This window comes from Antennarius striatus, chromosome 15, assembly GCF_040054535.1.
Source record: "Antennarius striatus isolate MH-2024 chromosome 15, ASM4005453v1, whole genome shotgun sequence".
In the NCBI taxonomy this organism is placed as follows: Eukaryota; Metazoa; Chordata; class Actinopteri; order Lophiiformes; family Antennariidae; genus Antennarius; species Antennarius striatus.
This window is the reverse complement of record NC_090790.1, coordinates 4058752-4081180: the sequence shown is the minus strand read 5'-3', so window position 1 is coordinate 4081180 and position 22429 is coordinate 4058752. Positions and strand designations below refer to the sequence as shown.

General features: G+C 39.9%; 1 protein-coding gene across 3 annotated transcripts in view; it reads right to left on the bottom strand.

Moving 5' to 3' along the window:
• Positions 1 to 1611: 1611 nt before the first annotated feature.
• The window catches only part of LOC137608280 (WD repeat-containing protein 7), a 107019-nt gene continuing 86201 nt past the window's right edge, over positions 1612 to 22429 (bottom strand). For all 3 annotated transcript variants that reach the window (XM_068334535.1, XM_068334537.1, XM_068334536.1), the window contains 2 exons: positions 9867 to 9971; positions 1612 to 5040 (listed from right to left, as the gene is read on the bottom strand). In XM_068334535.1, the coding sequence (XP_068190636.1) occupies positions 4837 to 5040; positions 9867 to 9971 (309 nt within the window). In that variant the 3' untranslated portion in view covers positions 1612 to 4836. The remainder of the gene's footprint in view (positions 5041 to 9866; positions 9972 to 22429) is intronic.

Genomic DNA, 22429 nt, shown 5'->3' with positions numbered 1-22429 from the left:
ACAGCAAGGCGGTTCCGGGCTCGAGTCCCACTCTGTGCGGAGTTTGCATGTTCCCCCCACGTCTGCGTGGGTTCTCCGGCTTCCTCCCACCTCCAAAAAAACATGTGCTTCAGGTTAACTGGCCTTTCCAAATTGCCTCTATAAAACTGTAAGTTAATCATTGAAAGGAAGTTGTATCAATATGTGCAGCTGATTGTTTGGTGATGAATATTTATGTACACATAAAACAAATCTGAAATAAAGCAGTATCTGGTAGGAGAGTCACTTGTCCAGTGGAAAATTATTGTTTATTGCTCATTTTAATGATCACAACAATACCAACAATAAATTGATACCTGTATTATTGACTTGTTCAAAACAGTCCTGTGGCAATTCCCATTCAAGAAATGGCACTAAAATGAATTCTGTTCTTGAATTGTTAAAAGATAAAGTACTGTTAATGTACCTGATTGATAGGCAGTATCTTAACAGTAGCAGAACTGTTAAAATCTTAATGGGGTCCATCTGAAAGATCTGCATGCCTTCTCTGGTCAACAGTAATGTTTGACTTCTTCATAAATGTACAAACAAATCATCCACAACCACAATTTGTTCTGTTTGACATGTTAACATATATGAAAATGTAAAAAGTAACAAAAGATGAGATTAGAGGGCTGTTAAAGGACAATAATTGAGCAGTTTATTAGCATTACTGTTGTGGGACTGCGGTAGCTCAATCCACAAGGACTTGACTTGGGGGACTGGAGGTCAGCCGGGTCAACACCAAAGAGTGGAGTATGACCTGGTAGCTGGAGAGGTGTCAGTTCACCTCCTGAGATCTGCTGAGGAGCCCCTGAGCAAGACATGGAACCCCACAAGCTGCTCCTGGTGCGCTGCTGCGTCGTTTCCTGTCCCTCTACAATCTGTCTCCCTTAACTGCATGTTGTGCAGGACCTCGGACGTATGTATGTGTGTGTGTATGTGTGTGTGTGTCAAAATATATAGAGTGGAAAAAGGATGTTCTCCATTGAGGGGTTAACAAAGGAACTTTCTTCTTCTTCTAGTCACCTTAAACCTGGTCTTTAATTAAGACGAGAACATGAAGATCATTTCAAACACCAGAGTGAAACAAAAAGTCAGAACATTCAAGAAAGTCAGATTAAAGGAAGAGATTGATCTTCTTATGCTTGATCAGATACTTGTTAAAACACAGGTCATCTGAGCTCATCTGCTGAATTTAAGGTAGGAGGGTGTGTGTGTGTGTGTGTGTGTGTGTAACTTGAAACAAGTACTGGATTCCTTTACCGTGTTTTATGATGAAACGTTCAAAGGATTATAGTCTTTACATGCTGTATTTTTTCAAGAGATCCAGTTAAATTTCATCATGATTTAGTCAACATTTTCATTGCATAAAGTATGTTTAAACCACTTTAGGATTGCAGGGCATTTAAACAGATTTTTTTCTGCACTTTCTGTATGCAGCAGAACGAGTCTCCATCTTCAGTTGTTGATTAGAATACTGTACTGCTACACAAAGACACACAAAAACTATGACATCAAAACTGAGTTCCCATTAGAAGCACTTACTTAATATAGAGAATAAAATAATAAAAGGATATACCACACTTGCAGTCTTATTTTCATTTTTATTGGACACAGTCAATACTACATTTTAACACAACACCATTAATAAGATGCACACTAGATTCAACTTGTATGTTACTTCAAAGGACGCTTATATACATGCATAACAACACACACGCTTCAATATTATGTCTGGGTTTACACTATAAACACTAAATACAAAATCAAATCAATATGAGCTGATTACATTTAGCTGGAAACCTCTGAGAGGAATATGGAAAACTAAGCCAGCAAACACTCCTTTTGAAATCAATCTACCTGGTCATCACAAAGCAAACATTGTAAAATAAGGTTTTTCTGAGTCTGAGAGAGATGGGAGAAGCTGTTGTGCACTTAGAATTTTACAGAAAGTCAGTAACTAAAGGTAAATTATCACAGAACTCTGTCACAAACTGTCTTTGCAGCCATCAGATCACACATCTGCTCATCCGTCTTATCCTTCATGTTGCTAGAAGACAGGAGGTTCTTTAAATCCTTTCAGTTCACCATCTTCACTAGAAAACACTCTTTATGTGTGAAGGACCTGATTATCCTCACTTGTTACTTACTCTTCAGCTCCCTGCCCTCTTCATTTTCTCACCTTTCTGCCCCTAGGGGGCTACCAAAAAACATATTTTCTCAAACTGTACAGATGGTGGAGAAAAACGAAAGATTAAGATCTCAAAGCTGTCTGGACTTGACATGTGTGTGTGTGGGTGTGTGTTTTCAGAAACCCATCTGACCAGAGCTACTGGATTTTTTTTTTTCTTGGAAGAGATGAGGAACTTGTGAAAAGCTTTGACATGCTCTGGTTTACAGGTGTGTGACAGCGTTAGAAGCTTTCTGACAGCTCTAATAAAACTGACAGGAGATGAAGAAATGGGAGGAAGGAGTGAGGAGTGGAAGCTATAAAAATAAAGCAAGTGAAGTGTCACGTCAAAGTTGCTTGTGTCAAATTCTTAAAACATGTCATCAAAATGTCACAAAAACCAAAGTAAAAACATGTAAACTTAGACTGACAGAAGGCTGTCTGTCTGTCTCTCTCTCTATATATATCATACCATGATTCTATATCTGTATATCTGTATATATTTACCTTACCTACAAGATTTTAAGACATTTTAAAACAAAAGGATTAATGTGCAAAAAAGGCTCCCCAAACACAGCCATTCAAATCCCAAGTTCAAATGATAAAGCAGGAAGTGTGAATATCATCACATATGGTGATGTCATGGTGGAAGGCCACGCCCTCCATATCACTTTTCACCACCAGAGATTAAACAATAGGTTTTCACATGTTAGTCTTAAAGAAATTTTACCTGTTGGTATTCATCATTAGAGGCAATGCTATGGTTAGTTCTAGGGTAACAGCTAATTCATGTCTGCTGTCATTAATGAGGAATGCTAGTAACAAAGAACTGATGCAGCTTTATACTGCTAGAAAAAGAAAATGACATTCTTACACAGGTGCTATTATGCAAATAAGATTTTCAAATTACATTATTGTACTGCACAGTTTGAATTTTCTTAAATCGTTTTGAATATTAGATAATGTCTTATACTTCTTTTCTTATGTATTTAATAATTTTGAAAATGCAAAAGTAATCATATCTGTTACTGTCTGACGGTGAAAAAAATGTTTAAATGTGCAAAGGTTGAAATAGAAATAGCAAATTAATTCATTTGAAGAACTGGTCAGTGCCAGACACAAATACAAGACACGATCACTGTTCAGTGTACAAGATTAACGGACTAATATACTAAGCAACCATATATACTGCATATGTACACATGTATATCTAGCGATACCCTCCGAAATATCAGTGAGCTGGGTGAATCAAAAATAAAACCTGCAAGATCAGCTGGAGTCTTCACATCCGTCATTGAAATAAAAAGCATCATCATCTGCAAACACACACTCCCACAGAACACAAGCATGAGGAAACAAGGTGGGATGGGTAAATTAATCCTAACAGTAGCAGGTGCTGCAGTGACACAGAAACTAAACTCAGCTCAAACCAGAGTTGAGACCTGTACCACAAGACCAAAGTTACCAAAATGAAGAAATGGTAAAAGAAAAGTGAATGAATGGTTAGCATGAGAAAAAAAAAAATCCGTCTGGATTGTGGTATCACTACACTCTCATTATGTGCTCAATTAAAGTGGATGCTGAATCAAATAGTTCACTTAGTAAAATTTAATATAAAGCAGTCCAGTCGTTGACAGAATACTGAATGGAGGTTTTTATGCTGATCCAACCTCTTAGTAATGCGTTTAAAATGTGAACAACGTGTGTCAGTTTTTATGTGATTGAAAAAGTAAGTAATGCACCTCAATTGTCCAACAGTTTTGGTGATCTGATGTGATAATGTGTATTTGAGGTATAAACACATACGCACACATTTTTGCATGAAAAACAAGAAGAAAAAGCTTCCAAGCATTCACCATTAAAAAAAAAGACCAAATTGTTCACACACACACACACATACATTTTGGAAGTGTATACTTGTCTTGTACAAGGATCAGAGTGAGAGCAGTGGATTTATTTTAAAAACCTTCAATAGCCTACAAACGAAAACTCCTTCTGAAAACAGAAATGTGAGAAATCTACTACGATTGTTTCTTTTTTTTTTTTTTTACTCCAAACTTGAGCAGGGAATGGGAACAAAACAAAAAGGTTGATTTATTCTGAGTGTCTCTGTTAGATTCATTTGATGACAAGAATATAACAAAGGTCTTATTAAGCACTACAATAAATATAAAGAGGGAAATCAAATTGAACCAAACACAGCAAGATGGCATCCAGAAAATAAAGCAGCAAATAAATAGGAATGAAGAGAAGGGTTAAGAAATTAAAATAAACACAAATCACAATGTAAACAACTCTTGTGTTACGATTAAATAAATTACTCTATATTTCCTCACAATCACCACTATGGGAGATAAAAACATTACTCAATCCAGACCTGAACCTGAGTTGGGTTTTTACTTTCCTACCAAGCTGAATTCAATAGCGCAAGACTTTTTGTGGTAAAATATCTTTTCGCAGGACAAACCTTTGAATGAGTCCCAGGTACCACCTGAGCATCCCTTCCTCTGTGGCACTCAGCCGCTCAGGATCCATATCTAAAGCTTAAACGTTCTACAGTTTGTCAGATACTTCCTTGGTGCAAAAACCCTACAAAAGTCCGAGTCTCTCATACAGACACCACCCAGCTGGAGATATAGAGCTCTTTAGACCATGAAACGGTGTTCCTTGCCATCGTGGGCCATCAGGATGACGTTGCGGTTGGAGGTCCAGATGAGACGGGCCAGTTTAAGGTGGTTCTGGGAGCCTGGAGACGCCGGCTGCACAGGTGGAACCTGGTAGGTTTTAATGCAGCGGAGCTGAGGGGCTGAGTTCAGCATTCCAATGCTGCCGAGAAGACTTGTGTTCATCTAAAGAGAGCAAAGAACTGGTGAGACAAAGCAACTCAATGGAATATCTGTTAATCTGCTCTTCTGTGTAATCCCTTGCTATGCAGTCTGTAAAGTTCAACATTATTGGTACAGTCCATTAGGGTCTTCACACATTACGAAAAGAAGCAATTCTATCACTTAAAAGAGAAAAAAAAGTAACACTTTCAGGGCTGGCACTGACGTTTTCCAAGTAAATTAATATGTAGATTTTACACAATATCAATATATTATGAAAAAATATTATGATTAAAAAATGTATACCTAGCCCTCAGTGTGATGTAACTTTGTCTCCTGCTATGTGAGAGCCAATATGCCACTACAATATGAATGCCAATAGTTTCGGTTAGGGATGTGGCTCAGTGGTAGGGGCCCAAATGTAACTTACCTGTATTAATACAACTAAATGTAACTCAATGTAATGTAAAATAAATGTAAAATAAATGCAATAACTCCGTAACTTTTGATTTATTACTTATTCAAGTTACAAACATAGTTGCACAGAAAAAAATATGTTTGCTTGTTGCTCTGTTATAACATAAATCCTTTTAATTTGTCAGGTTATGAAACCCACATAATTCCTTCAATCAAGGATCAAACTATCCAACTGAACAAAGAAAAATAGCATTAAACACACGTTAAGACATTGACTTTGTTCAAAACATTTTTGTCAGTGTTAAAACGGACTTAATTACTTCATTGTGGGAAATGTTTTTGGTCAAAGCACACTTTTGACCAAAAATATTTTTAGACACTCTGACCTTTAAAGCTCTTGCGGGCCACTTACAATGATGTGGTGGGCCACATTTAGCCCCCGGAGCCTTGAGTTGGACACATGTGATCTAATGGGACATGCTGGAACTAAGTATGATAAAAATGCCAATAGTCTGGACTGGCTTTAAAGTTTCCACTCTTGAAGTTTTGATTTTGACTTCAAAAATTCTGATTGACCGTCAGGCTTCAACTTTCCCTAGTAAGTCATTGGCTGCTGTTGACCTCTCAAGGCATGAATTTGATTCCAACCATTGACTGCCATTGACTTAAATTATGTTTTTCAACATCACACTTTTAGACTAATGTAGTGTAGTAATGAACTGATCACCTGTAGGTGGCAGCAGTGCTGTTTTTGGGTGAGGGGTTAGTATTTATTACATGAGAAGAAGACAGGAGGAAGTTTAGAAGTTGGACAAATTCAGGCAGCTCACACTCGCACACAGAATGTGTAGCAGTCGTTTGGGGAGAAATAGTGTTGAGATCACAAAAGACGACAGATTATGGAGAGGATGAAGGGATGGAGGTTTCAGTCACATCTCCTTCACTGCAACCCCAGAAAAAGGTATTAACACACTATTTTACCTAATGAAAGAAGAGCGTCTACGCTTTCATTTGCTAGTTTCTGTGTTTATACAGTCATAAAAGAAAATATTTTGTGGGTTGTGAAAATCGGTTAAAGTGCTCTAAAACCTCTGGTAAAGTGGGGATCTCTGCTCTGAAAACTGAACTCATACAATGTTGAGGAAAGTTGTAAATTTGAATGGAACTGGATCTCATGTGGTCTCTGCCCCGTCCTCCCCACAGGTTTGGTGGGAAAGGGTCAGGATTGCTTCCATAATCAGGAGAAATACTAAAAAATGCCATATTCCTCTCATTGTTAAAGAAAAGAGACAAACAATCCAGGAAGTGTGAACCAGACCAGCTGTAAAAATGTCTTGTGCCCCACCCTACCACCCCCTGTCCACCCCCTCCATAACATGTTGTGAGACTTGGTTTCTAATGCTGTGAGTAATTGGTTGATTGGTGAAAACATCAGCCCCTCGTAAAAGACTGATCGCAGCTAAAGGTTCCCGTCACGTCTATCTGCTCCATCTTCCCTATCCTGCTGGGACCGTCTGAGCACACAAACGATGCTGTAGTGGTGAAAACGAGCCACTGATCATTTTGATAAGGAGAACCTCATTGGTAGTTCCTGTCAGTGATGAACAGCTGAACCTCTGAGGAAAGCCTGACGTTAACCTGTGTGGCTTTAGAACAGTCTGTGTGCATGAAAAAGGCAGCGAGTGGAAACTTTGTTTCCCAAGATACCCCATGCACGCGCTCGCACGCACACACACACACACACACACACACACACACACACACACACTCAGATAGACCGACAGAGCGTCTGCCAGCTCATTACCACAGCAGCCGTCCTGTCGGCGCACCAGCAGCGGTTTATGCTTACAGTAATGCCATTAGAGTGTGTCTGTGTGTGTGTGTGTGTGTGTGTGTGTGTGTGTGTGTGTGTGTGTGTGTGTGTGTGTGTGTGTCTGCAGACAGTTGTGTCAGAGGTCGTAAAGACCTTTCATTCAAAATAACAGTTCTGGGAAGAAGATGAGAAGTGTGTGTCTATCTGTGTGTGCGTGTGCGCATGTGTGTGTGTTTACCTGTGTGATTTGTTGGCTGTATTTTTTGTTCAAATGCACATTTTGGGGGGATTTGGGTTTATGTTTTTGCATTTAATTTACTTCCTTTACTTTCGCAAAAGAAGATTGTATAGAGGTGTAATGAATGTTTGATGTGCCTAAATAATAGAATGAAAAGCAACTGAATAGATGAACCCATGAGAAACTCCTCAGCATGTTGTTCATACAGTAGCTTCATATTTAAAACCAGATTGTGTTGAGGAATCCTCTGAAGAATTAAACCTCACATTGGTATTGATTTCCTCTTTGTTTCACAAACAGTGATAGTCTTTTTAACCACTGACTGTAACAGAAGTAAAAAAAAATCTCATTGCACAACTGCACTGAAAAAAGCCGTGAAAGTATCCTCACAATTTTTACTTTGTAAGAGAAATATTTGGTGAGAATTCATTTGGAGGAAAATGAAAGTCGCCTTTTGTCTTAAGGTTAAAAAAAACCAACTCTCCTGTTGTGTGTATCCTCTACAGTTAATAAACACACACAACTCTTACTCAATTAAAAACCATGTAAACTATGAATTATGGTTGGCAACTATAGTTCTGATGTAACAAACTGGCATTTCAGTGGATGAAATGAAGTGACACGAAAGAATGAACAGAGAATCGACTCCAATGCAAACAGAAATGTGATTTAACAGTAAAATATAAGCATCTCTGCCCTCCTGACTGTTCTAGTCACCAGCCAAAAGTCTAAAGATAAGAAAACACCAGAAAAACAGTCAAAAAGGAAACACAATTCAATCTACTAGCCCAATAAAATTGCAAAAAACAAAACCTCAACTAAATTCAGTAACAGACGAGATGGGAAGATAATGATGGAAGAGATGGCTTGTGGCTAATTTTAAAAATATTATTGACTCAAACTTTTCAAAAATGGTTCTTTTGTTCAGAACAAACAAAAGGCAAACTGACATTTCTAAAAGTAACTTGTGTGTAAAATGGTTATACTGTACAGTAATCCCTTGTTTTTCGCAAGGGTTATGTTCCAAAAAGAACCCGTGATAGGCAAAATCTGTGAAGTAGAAACCTTTATTTTTTTTAATAATTATTATACAATTAAATACTCTATGTTCATTGAAAAGAAAGAACAAACCATTTTAAAGGCTCAAACATTTGTTTCACAAATAAAAGTACTTCAGAAACATTTTTTCAAAAAATAATTTCTGCACTGTACTGTCAAATAATAATTTTAATCATCAATGTGAACAGAAGGCTTCAAATTGCGGAGATTAGCACCGCCCACCGCGACCCGAGTAATTGGATTATACGGGAGAAAATTTAAATGATTATGAAAAAAATACAAAGTACAGTCGGACAAATAGTGACTCAGGCGTATTTCATTGCTCTTCAGACTGAGTCGCTGCATCCTGTCTCCACTCTGCAGTGTTTTCTTCTTTTGAAGCCCGCGGTGCAGGTGTGTTTGTTCGGGAGAAGAACATAGTGATAGGCAGTTGTTGTTGCTCTTTTTTCTTCTTTGCAAAAAGATCCTTATACACCGACATGCCACCACCGATTATGTTGGAGAACTGTAACGTACACCTGTAATTTTTTTTTCCTGCAGTCATTAATCCACAGAGCTAATGCAGACACCATCCTTACCATGGTCTTGTTGCGGACAGTTGCAACCCTTTTTGCATCCTTATTAAAACTTATTGCTGCTGTCGTCCTTATGTTTTTTTCTTCCTTCTTTATGGAACGAACGGAAGATTCATTAATTCCGTAATGCCGACCTACAGCCGCATTGCTTTTACCTTCCCTTAGCATGTCCAGAAGTTTAACTTTATCTGCGATAGATAGCATCTTCCGCTGTCTTTTGGGTCCTGCCGCAGGTGCTTTTGTGGGTCCAGAGCATTTTGTCGACATTATGGGTTTTAGAGAAACTCGAAATTACAAGAGAATTTGCACGTACGTAATGTAAATTTGGCAAGCTGTTTTACGTATATGTGTACATATTAAACTGCAACATTATTGACGCACAGGTAGAGAAGAAGCGGAGTGACTTTTTAGCCAATCAGAATGCAGAACACAATGCACGATGCAAATCCGTGAAGTAGCGAAACTGTGAAAAGTAAACCGCGTTATCGCAAGGGATCACTGTATTAGTACTGTAATCAATGTGAACTCATTCTTCCACTCATTCTTCAACACTCACACGGTACCTGAAAACTCTGTTTCAAACCAAAATAAAACCTTGAAATATGAGGTGCTGAAAAAAAAGTTTAAGTATCAGTGACTCCATCAAATAAATCATATGAAAGCAGACAATCCAGCAGTGTTTACTAAAACATGAGTATGAAACTTTCTAAAATTATGTCTTGTCTGTGTGTGTGTCTGTGTCAATTACCTGCCAGAAGGAGATGTGGCTGTCAGCATTGGAGTACGTTGCCAGGTAACGGCCATCAGGGGCAAATGAGACTGCTGTGATTGGTCCCTTGTGACCGTGGATGTTCTACCAAGAAAGAGAGAAAGTATTTTAAAGGTCCAATATCACGCTTTTTAAAAAAAAAATTCACATCATTCAGCTGCCACGTGTCCAACTACACTGTATTTGAAATGTCTTGCCCTAAAGTGAGAGAGGGCAGTCCTGTCATAGTCCAACATGCACATGGAACAGGTCTGACTTATTGCCGGCAATGCGAACCAAACTCTGGACAGCCCTCAAGCAAAGGGCCCTGAACCCCATACTCCTGAAGCACTCCCCACAAGATCCCACGAGGGACATGATGGAATGCCTTCTCTCGATCCACAAAACACATGTGGACTGGTTGGGCAAACTCCCATGAACCCTCAAACACTCAGTGGAGAGTGTAGAACTGGGTCCAGTGTTCCGTGACCAGGAAGAAAACCGCATTGTTCCTCCTGAATCCGCAGTTCAACTATCGGTCTAATCCTCCTCTCCTTTACCTTGGAATAGACTTTCTGAGAAGTGTGATCCCCCTATAGTTGGAACACACCCTCCGGTCTCCCTTTTTGACAAGATGGACCACCGCCCCGGACTGCCAATCCAGGGGTACTGTCCCCGACTGCCATGCAATGTTACAGAGACGTGTCAACCATGACAGTCCCTGCACATCCAGAGACTTGAGGTACTCAGAACGAATCTCATCCACCCCCGCTGCTTTGCCACCGATGAGTTTGGGAACCAAATTTATGTTCCTGATCTAAAGTCAATAGTTCAATGATTGGCTGACCCTGAGTAAGACCCAAGACTCTGGAATCATATTGTACCACAGTCGTAATCGTGTCATCTTTTGACATTTATCCAAAAATACGAGTCACAGGTTGTGCTGGAATCTATTGAGCTGAAGACAGGTGAAAAGTAGGATACACCCTGGACAAGTCAACAGCTCATTGCAGCGCCATGAGGTTCATGTAATTATGAAAAATTGTATTTTTCAAACTTCAGTTTTCTTCAGCTCCTTCCAAGAAATATGGCCCACTTTTATAGTAAGCCATCAAGAACTTCATGTATTTTTAAAAAAAACCATCTCAAATGGCTTTGTCTTGACTCACAATTTCCAAACCAGTATTAAAAAAATCCCAACTATCCTGCTCCATCTAGATGCAGAATTTAATAGGTTCTAAAATATGTCCCCAAATTTGAAGAAAATCGGACAATGGCAAAAAAATTCATATCTTCTTGGCATAGGGAATTCTTTTTCATTAATTCATTCATTTACCACACCCACTGATGCTGGTTGTGTGCTGTTGGAGCCTATTCAACCCGACTGGGGTGTGAGGCAGGAGACGCTCCAGGCGCGACACAATGCACCACAAAGCCACATATAGACAAACAAGCACGCATACACTCACACCTACAGAAAATTTGAAGCCGGCCAATTAACCCAAAGTGCATGTTTTTGGAGGTGAGAGGAAGCCAGAGAACCAGGAAAGAACCCATGTAGACAAAGAACATGCAAGAACATGCAAACTCCGCATAGACCGGGACACGAACCACCTTGCCGTGTTGCAACAGCGCTACCCAATGTGCCTGTATGTCGCCCGATATAGGAAATTTGTTTTATTTTATTATTGATCCCAGACTTCTTGAGACTATTAGACTGATTCTTAACAGAATCATTCAAGATTTTTAAACCTATACCTCTGTAGTTCATCAGGCAAATGTTTTCTGTGAAGGAATATTTCAGAACACATGTTCTATACATCAACATCCATCAGTAAGAAGATAATGACTTAATTTAAGGATGAATTTTTCTTTGAAGTACTGTAAAACTGTGATAGGCTTGGGTCCTGTTTCGTCTATCATGCACTTCCCTGTACCACACCATCATGAGACTAGACATCTGTGACTTAATCATTATGCCCTCCAAGAAACCTGAGCTCTTCCTGCGTCATTCATTGTACTGAACGCAAACTGATTTCCTTGCCTTGCTGACCCGTCTGCAGTGAATAATATTTCACTGTACTCATGACTGTGGTGTTAATGGTTATTGACACACTATAAAAGGTGTATCTATACAAATATGTGTGCTGCTTTCTGTGGCCTAATTTTAAGCCACCATCTCATCCGTTTGTGAAGTATAAAGCAGCGTTATTGTGATTTTATTGAACATTTTCAAAGATAAAAACCAGACTGGAACAAACAACCATTATACAGTAGCAAATACTGTTTATAATAAACAACCAAAAAAAACTCCTCAAGCAGAACTTCCCTGTGAAGAATTATTGGACCGATTCCTAAATCTATTTTGAGGCGTGTCTCAAATGAAACTACATCTGATCATCCACTGAAACTGACCATGAAACAAAGACAGTCTGATTTTAATTTTATTCAATAAGGAAACATTATCTAACTCCTAAATCATTGGCTTTTAAAAGGTATTTCCTTATCAAATCAGATTATCAAATTAATCAGTCAAATCATCACTTATATAGATTATATCACAAGTACAATGTTGTCTAATACGTCTCATCTGTAGCAGACTAGGAAGAAAATCAGAAAGGATTTTTAAAAGATGAGGAAGCAGGTGTTTGAATCAGTCTGGGGAGGCTGCAGAGCTATTTCTTCCAGATCTGCAGTGAGACACATTATCTACAGTTGGAGGAGACTTTGAACAATGGTGACCTTCCCAGAAGTGTCCAACCCTCCAAAATACCAAGAATACGGCGAAGGTTCAGGGAGTCATTAATGATGAAAAGAAAACTTCTAAGGAGCCGCAGGCCTCTCTCACTTCCATAAAGGTCAGCGTTCACAGTTCCAATGACAAAAAAGGGGCTCCATGGAAGAGTGTCAAGAGAAAGACTCAGCTGGCCCAGTAGATCAGTGGTCCCAACCTTTTTTGCGCCACAGCCTTGTTTAACGTCAAACAATATTTTCACTTACGGTGTTTAAGGTGTGGCGGATAAATACAATAAAATAAATACAACAAATTAAAATGATACGACCAGCATAAAAACTGTTCTTTTCCGAAATCTAATAATAAATGTGAATCCAATGTGTATGCAACTTTGTTAGCAGCGTCCTTGTAACAATGTTTGTTTTCTGGTCGTTTTTCTATACTGGGAGTTTAAGTTTAGCGGTAATGTATTCTGTGTTAGCAGCCGGAGAAGCCACTTTGAGAAGGTAGTCATGTGACCAAGGCAAGCATCTTGACAGACATCAAGAGTAGTCATAGGCAAATGTGGGGGAGAGAATCTGGTAATTTTCTAAAACAAAACATAATTCAGAATCAGATGATTAATGAAACAAATAATGTTAGTTTTGTATTCTTTCTGTGAAAATGACCCCCTCCACCCGACCAAATGACCAATGGACTGGTACTGGGCCGCTTCCCTGGGGGTTGGAGACCACTGCAATAGATAATTAAGTCTCATCTAAATTTTACCACAACACATCCTGATGGCCCCAAATATTTAGAATTGCCAGTTGTACTAATATCCTGTGGGATGATGAGTCCAAAGCTACCTTTTGAAGACAGGGGTCCCGTTACCTCTCCTGGAGGACAAACAGTATTCCAGAATATCAGGTCAGCAGTCTGAGACCAGAAGCCTGTCATAAGAATAAATTAGTCTCTGAAGTACTCAAAAAGAATCAAATTAAAAATAATGAAATTAAAGCTTTTTTTAAAAATTCAGTTTAAAAGTGCCCAATGAAATTCAGACTTTAATCCAACTGAAAGTTTTTGGAGAGGACCTAAAAAAAACTAGTTCATTCTCACAAATCCTCAAATATGGCTAAAACTAAAACACAATTGGTCTACAGGAAAACAAGCTAGATACAGTAACCTCAAAAGAACTTCAAATCTTGCTAAATTCAGTTTTTTTCCAGCGAAACCAATGGTACTTTTACTATTGTTTTATTAAAAACTAACTGGATAAAATATTACTTGGAATTTGGAACAAGCAGTCTTTCTGGGCAGTGATCACATGGATTTACTGAGTGAAATTATATCACATTTAAATAAGAAAAAAACATATCTTGATACAGTAATGAGCACTGACATTTCCTGAATGATCCTTTCACAATCTGTCCTACAAGATTAATATGATCCTCCTGAAACAGTGATTCCATTTTGCAAGACCACTGATTGGTCAATAGATGATGCTGAACAGATTAGTCTTTCAGCACAAGTTCAGGAGCGGCAGTCGCTCAGTCCACTATGTCTGGGGCTGGGGATCGCGTGGACCAAATAGATCGGAGTGTTAGCTGGCAGTTGAGAGCCAGTTCACTTCGTGAGCACTGCAGAGGTGCACTGGACCAGGGCACCATCCCCTTCAAGTTGCTCATTGGTCGCAAGGATGCCTACTGCTGTACCTCTCACTATATACTTGCAGGTTTACAGGCCCCTTGTGTGCGTGTGTGTTACACACGTACACAACTGCGTGATAATAGACTAGGGTGAAAAAAAATAATTTACCCCAAGGAGGATCAATAAAGGATGTTTCTTCTTCAAGTTACCATGGCAATGATAAGGGAACTACCGCTAAAATAATGAAAACCCAGAGTTAACCCTGAAGTTACCTCGCTAACGGTAAGTCCTGTTTCACAGTCTGGGAAGTCAGTAGTCGGTATTATTCTATGTCACCATTTATCCGAAACCAACTCGCTCTTCATCACCCACTGCAGGTAAATGACAGGTAAATTTATGACTTCTCCACAAGATGATTCCAACACAGGAAGTCACATCATAGCAGCAGTTCAAGGTTGAAGGCCAAGACTTCAATAAACTGTGATAAATATGAGATGGGGGGAAAAAAGCTTCTTGTTGAAATATCGTAGAGTGAAACTCAGTGAAACTCGTTTTGTCGCCAAGATTTTCCTTGACAGTAAATGTTTGGTTTGAATGAGATAATTCCATCAGATGAGGGGCAGCTTCTGGTTCAACAGATGCTGCCATTCGCCTCCAGAACTCAGGGGACAAAATAAAATGACGCTTCGTGGAGCGTAACGCAATAAACTGTCCCACCAGATGCAGGGTGTGTAACATAATAAACGTCCTTCCAGAAGTCTCCACCCTGCTTCTGCTAGTGACTGGGATTACAATCTCTCGTCTCCAGATGAGATTACGACGCGTTGCTTTAGGCACCCAGACCCTGAAATAATAACATGTCGGTGACGATTAAAGCAGAAAAGAAAGAAAAAAAATAACGCAATGAAATGAAAATCTCATCTTTTTAATTCGTTCTCTCCCTCCTCCATTTCTGGAAAATCCTATTAGATTCCAGCAGAGTGCTGCGAAAAAAAGCGGAATTATTTCAATTTCTTTTCATCCTCCATCCTGTCTTTCTTTCCTCCCTCTCACTCTTCATCATCACCCATTTTTAAAATTCTTCATATCTTTCCCTTCTGTCTATCTTATGTTCCCCATTATTTTCTATTTGCGAGGGACGAAATATTTTATTTTCCTGAACTACTGTCATTAAAACAAAACGATCCACAGGTCAACTGTGCACTTGCAGTTTATCTTACATATATAGACTTAAATAAAACAATACAATGAGAATTAAACCCGAAACCTTCATTCACATCTTTGCTATTCAGGTTTGAAATGAATGAATGAAATGAAATCAAATGAAATGCACTTTAATAATCACCTTAGGGAAATTGGTATTTTTAGTTTTTGAATGAAATGAATCTTTAAATGGAATAATATTAACTGTAAATGCAAATAGTCTGTTAATAAATCATGATTACAAATTAAATAAACTTACTGTTTTGAAATACTGATTATATTTATGATTTGGCTATTATACAAAGCTGCCATATACAGTATTACACATACTGTACGTATTTTGGCAGCACATGCCAGGCTCCATGCAATCCCTCCATACAGAAAAGTATGATCAATATTACACTGAGCAGCAACATGAATGCTGTCGGCCAATCAGAGTGCAGGATTTCAAAAGATGCATGTTGAGAGCAAATGATTAAGCTCTGTGAAAGATGTATTATCAACGAAGACATCTAACAGAATTTATAGCATCTGGAATATGAGAGGCAATTTGAATGCAAGAACGTAACGATAACCAGACAGAGAATGGCAAAAGGAAAAAGAAAATGGTACATTAAAAAAATGGCGTAATTACAGATGGGTCTGACCTGCATGTATTAACAAACCCTCTTATTATCGAACCACACTGCTGGACAAATACAGTAAGTGATTTGCCATTCAACTTTATGTCATCAGTAAGCAGAAAACTGTATATTGTTCCATCACCCGCACGGACCTTTCAGATTTACTGATGTACAAGGCACCAATTCCACGGAAACTTAATGCTCATTTGAACTCAAAAATATATTTCTCAGTGGATGGACTGAACCTCCAAAGATAACCATCAAGAATGTTAAGCTTAAACAATAAACATGGTGATGGGAGAGGGGTTGGTGATAATACACATAATTAGATAACACAAAGTGTCTAAACGGAGGCAATGAAGTATTCAGAGGTGGTCTGTCAGACCGGTAAATGTATCGTGCAGTAGAATTGTTTAATGTGCATCAAATATCAATGCTTTTATGAACTGTATACATTATAATGTGTGTGTGTGTGCGTGTGTGTGTGTGTGTGTGTGTGTGTGTGTGTGTGTGTCCGTCCGTGAGCGTCTCACGGTGGACTGCCTACCAAATCAATCAGCCTATCAGAGAGCAGTGAAGCACAGTGAAACCATTTACAGCACTCTGTACTTCAATATACCTGACGCCCACAGACTCAGCTGTTTGCGTGTGTGTGTGTGTGTGTGTGTGTGTGTGTGTGTGTGTGTGTGTGTGTGTGTGTGTGTGTGTGTGTGTGTGTGTGTTAGAGAGAGAGGGGTGGGGGAAGAGGAGAGAGAGATACCAAAAAGAGCAGTCGCCTCCAAACAAACAACAAGCGTGACTCAATTTTGATCAGTAATACAGTATCACCATGGGGGAGTGCTATAATAACAACAAAAATATGTTGCCTAAAAACCTGTAAACAGTAGATAACATATTTATGTATGTTCCATTCGTTTGATCACTACATTGATTTGAAAGGCGGTAAAAACACACTGGTCAAGACTGGATTAGAGTCTGATGGGGGTCTTCATCAAGCACGGAATTAGTTCTAACCAAGCTACCAGCAAGCAATAAGCCACCTGTCAAGCCATTTTTCAAGAATGCAAAAACACTCACTACCCATGGGCAATTGAAATTTACCCCCGTAGGGTTTCCCATGGCAAAGGGGCTCTTGGTGATTGGACAGACAAAGTGAGTTCAGGGGGATTTCCAATGACAAGTGCCCAAATAGATGAGTAGACCAGATATGTAAAGATAACGAGGCACAATCTGGAGCCATGCTCAGGATGGGGCCCACAAATATGTGCCAGGCGGTCTGGCCTTCACCCATGAGGTGTGGTCAAACTCAGCCCATAACAGTGACATGGATACATCCTGCCATGGGCCCACCACCCACAAAATGAGTCACAGGGATCTGGTGCAGCATGGATTGGGCAGCAGTAAAAGGCAGGCACCTTGGAAGTAAAATGCAAAAGTTGACTACATGGACATGAAATGTCCCGGACAGGAGTTTGAAAGGTTCCATTTAGATAAAGTTAGGCTCACTTCTATGAACAGCTGTGGTTCTGGAACCACACCCCTATAGGGACTCCATTCTTCTGCGAGGGGACTTCTTTCCTCAAGTGTGAAGAACAGCTTAACCTGGAGGGATGGGATTTGGAGCAAAGGCTTGCTTGATCTCAACCCAAATGGTGTTCAGTTGTTGGGGTTCTATGTTATCAACAGTTTGTCTATAACTTACACCACGTCAAGCATAAAGGTGTCCACCGATGCCCTTGGCACCAGGACACTTTGGGTCGAAGATCAATGGTTGACTTTGCAGTCATATCAGCCAGTTTACGGCCATATGCTATTGAGACTCGTAAAGTGAGATCCTGAGCTGTCATCTGATCACCATCTGGTGGTCAGTTGGACTAGGTACTGGGGGGGGGACACCAGACAGACCTGGGAGGTCCAAACGTATAGTGAGTGTCCACTAAGAATCTCTGGCAGAGGACCCGATCAAGTTGGTCTATAACTGTCACCTTTGACAAAGGCTTGATTATGTTCTTGGGGTGGAAGGGGACATGATATCTCAATGGTCCATGTTCCATGCTGCAACTGCCTGACAAGGCTGCTGGAACTGCAGTCATAAGACCGGCAGTGTTGATCGTAGCTGTAATCACTGAACCTGTCTCTTCTCTTTGCAGTTGATACCTGATCATACTGCGACCTCCAACTCGAACTGCAGTGGTTTGCAGCCATGTGTAAAGTGGTTGGGATGAAGATGATCTTCATCACAGCCCAATCTGAGCAAACTGAATTTGCTCAGATTGGGCTGAGCAAATAGTCTTTGCTCAGGTTTGCCTGGGATCCTTCGCCAGGAGTTGGTGGAAGTACAGTAGCTGGGGTGTAGAGTACCTGGGTTTCCCTGCCCAAATTGCTGCCCCTGCAACCTGGTCCTGGACAAGCGGCTAAAGATGAGACACGTCGAGACCCCAATGATTTGTTTTCCAGACTGGGTCAAGCTCACAAAGCCTCAAATAATTTAAATAAACCAAAACAGTTCTATAAATAAGATTGTGCCAGAATGTCCAACTGTCGAAAAAGTCAAAAGTTACAGATGTTATAGTTGGGTAACAAAGTTGTGCATTTTATGGTAGTTTGAGCAGTTGGATATACTTCTTTCTAATTTAGTCAACTCAAAGACAATAAATACATATAATAAATACTAAGAAGATAAAAGATCAGAGTGTCTTTTGTTGCTAATGTTCAAACCCCTTCTAGTTACACTGACTATACTAACAACAGAGACAACGTGCAATTAAGTCCCACCCACCCCAGAGGGCAAAACAATTCATCTCCTTCCATTGACCTTAGACTGCTTGAAGGGTCCTCTTTGTCTCTTCTGTCTGCTAGAAAACAAGAGACAATTGTCTTAAAGCTGCAGTGTAGTGTGATAGACTAACTCCAGGGTACAAAAGCCCCAATCCTATGAATTAAGTTTTCGTAAGATGCCATGCGGAAATATTAAGGACAAAAATGAAAAACAACTGGGTGATGATGATATTCTGTATGTTTATAACTGTAACAAGGGTTTTAATTTGGAATGAGTTCAGCTGAAATACTATGATACGTTTATTAAGTAATATAAGTCATTTCCACAAGTAATATGTAGTCTAGAAGGAATCCAAATTAAATTCATGTACTATCATGACGATTTTACAATGATTTACTCTTATTTGTTGAATTCAGGTTTCTTTAACCAGTTTCAAAAGAACTTTACATGCATATCAAAAGCAGAAATATTTCAAAACCTAAGTGATAGGCATCTATGAAGAACCCAAAAGTAATAACAGAATATACAGTAAAAGCGTACACAAGGATTGAGTTTTGCCAATAGTGCAATATGAAAACTAAAAAAATTTTTTTTTAAGTTTATCATTTTTATTAATAACAGAACTGTTTAAGCAAATTGAAAAAAGAGTGAAGTTGTATAAGATTTATTAAAATATTAAAGGCTGGTAGTCATTTAAAAAGCAGTTTTCACTTTTGATTTTCACTCAATAGTTTTCTTTGCCTTTATTTCATATATCGTATTCTCCTGTGGGCATTGCCCCTTGTTGTGTAAAATGAGCAGACGCCGTGTTGCCATTTGGTCAATTTTAATAAGGCAGAATCACGCTGGTGAGTCTCATAACGAGAAACTTGTGCGAGGTCAAAACACAATGGCAATTTCCGGGTTTGAAATTTAAGTGTAGAAAGGGAAAAATTGTGAATATTTTTGTTGAATGAACGTGCATTTAAAGCTTGGGTCCCACGGACGCACGCTGCCTGACAATTGACGCACACTAAGAACGCACACAAACGAGAACATTGTAATAATTGTACAATAATTATTAACCCATATTACGGATTTCTTGAGCTGTTGATTGACACTCGATAACCTCAAAAAAGATGCAGGACGTAACTGCCTCAGTGACTTTGTTTCTTCCGGTATCAGTAGTTAGAGAAAGAAACAGATGCAGATGTAGAGAAACATCAGATTGTTTCTTTGTGTTCAATTAGTAGACTCAGTAGTCTGTTAAAAAAGCAAGCCAGCAGCTGGGCACACACAGAGAGTAATGCAGCTGACAAAGAGCTGTTCATGGAGGCTGATCAAAGCTGTGGCAGATGGTCATGCAGGGAAGAGCTAGCTACGGTTGGACACACACACGCACACACAGACGTGTGTGGGTGCGTACCCACACACGTCTGCCCTCTTCCTTCTTTTCTTCTCTTATTCTGTCACCTCATATTTTTGACAACATTTCTACCTAAACCTGAAAGTATTTACCTAAATCAGTAAAAAAAAAAGAAAAAAAAAACAAGATTATAAAACATATATTACATACATTTCTCCCTGCTACATTTCATACTGCTCTGGTATATTAAAGGCGATCAAGTTCAGGAGATAACCAAAACTGCACTTATAATGCACTAATAGAGCCGCAGTCAACTCGAAGACTCAGTGTGGATGAACACTTCACTGAGAGTATAGCTGCTGGCTATTGTGCACAGCAGCTTGATGAGAGGAAATAATTCTCCATGCCAGCAGGTAGCAATCGTCTGTAGGTCGATCAGATGGGTAACCAGACGACCGAGCACCAAAGACATACAAACGATGTTTCCCTCTCTTCGGTCTCTCGTGTCATCAGCTGACCTTTTCCTAGGTGAACAACCATCACAGTGGCTCCTCTCACCAACAGGGTCCAATTCTGATTCAAGATGTACGACTGACACTCACTGACAGCCTGACAGTGATGACACAGTCACCGAGTGTGTCAATCAACTCAAGACTGAAAGCATCTTCCACTGTATTGGACTGGGGTTCGGTGCTGGTAATTATGGTGGGACTGTATAAAATTCATTTTAAATTCTGTAAAGATATTTCATCCCTACGGTATGGCACAATTTTATTATATGTAAAACTGGCGGGAACCCATGGAGATTCCACGGTAAAACAATAATATCAGATTTCGTTTGTTTTGTTTTTTGTCTTCACTGTCACAAGAAAACAAATCGCTGTGTCTGATGAAGCCGTAACGGCTCCGTGTGTGGGATGGACAGATGCGAAGACAAAGGCCGCTTCGGTGTTAGGGTCTGGCCATTCAGGTAGACGCCAGCTTCGTGAGTTCGGTCCTGGTGAATAAAGCATCGGGTTTCCCCACACGACAACATGAGGTCCGTCACAATCAAGGAATATAAACCGCTGTGTTTGATGAAGCCAAAACAGCTCCGTAAGTGAGAGACATGGACAAATGTGAAGACCGTAGCTAACTCGGCAAAGTGGCCCGAACTTCCGGGTGGATGCCGGAAGCGTGACAGCATGAGGTTTTGAAGTGAGCTTATTCAAATACAGTGCGCCCTCGTTCTTTGCGGTCAATGCGTTCCAGGAACCACACGCGATTGAGGAATCCACGATTGAGATCACAATCTGTTTATTTTATTATTTACGGTAAATTACACGTTTATTAACCCTCCCCATACTGATATTAAACCACGTTCTATATGTATTACCTTTTTCCACACTCTGATAGACTGTTTAAAGCACTTTTATGTCTCACAGAAGTCCGAGACTGACAGACAGAGTGCACTTCCGGATTTCGTCAGCCAACAAAACGTGCGTACGGTATTGCATGACTGCCTACTAACAAATCCGCGACGTGGTGAAGTTGCAATCGTTGATGCGAGAATGCGCACTGTACATAGGTGGGGATCTTCTTACAACGTATTTTCTTTTCCATCAAAATGAAATTACTTGCAAAAATGAAGTAGGAGCCCGGACCCGGGTTCGAATCCCGTTCTGTGCGGAGTTCGCATGCTCTCCCTGTGTCTGCGTGGGTTCTCTCCGGGTTCTCCGGCTTCCTCCAACCTCCAAAAGCATGTTCTTCAGGTTGATTGGCCATTCCAAATTGCCCGTGGGAATGAGTGTGTGTGTGCATGGTTGTATGTCTTTGTATGTGGCTCCGCGGTGCACTGGCATCGTGCCCGGAGTGTCCCCCGCCTCACGCCCTATGCCGCCAAGATAGGCTCCCCGTCACCCGCTGCGGCAGATACAGCGGTGGTAATCTGAAGATGACTGACTGACTGAAGTAGGAGCCAATAAATGCCGCAATCAATAGTGAGTATTAGCTAACATTTGAAGACACACATGCACACACATACACACGCACTCGCGCCGCACACCATTCTCATCTATTACATGTTAATTACAACACATAACGCACAAAGGCAAAAGTGTACATGTACACAGAAACATTAACACCTAAACACACAGACACACAATCAAAATGAATGTCGGGTGAACAGGGGCCAGTGCTGTTATCAGATATAAATGACCCCCTCCACCCGACTAGACTGCTCAGGTTACTGCAAATCAATAAGCTGCA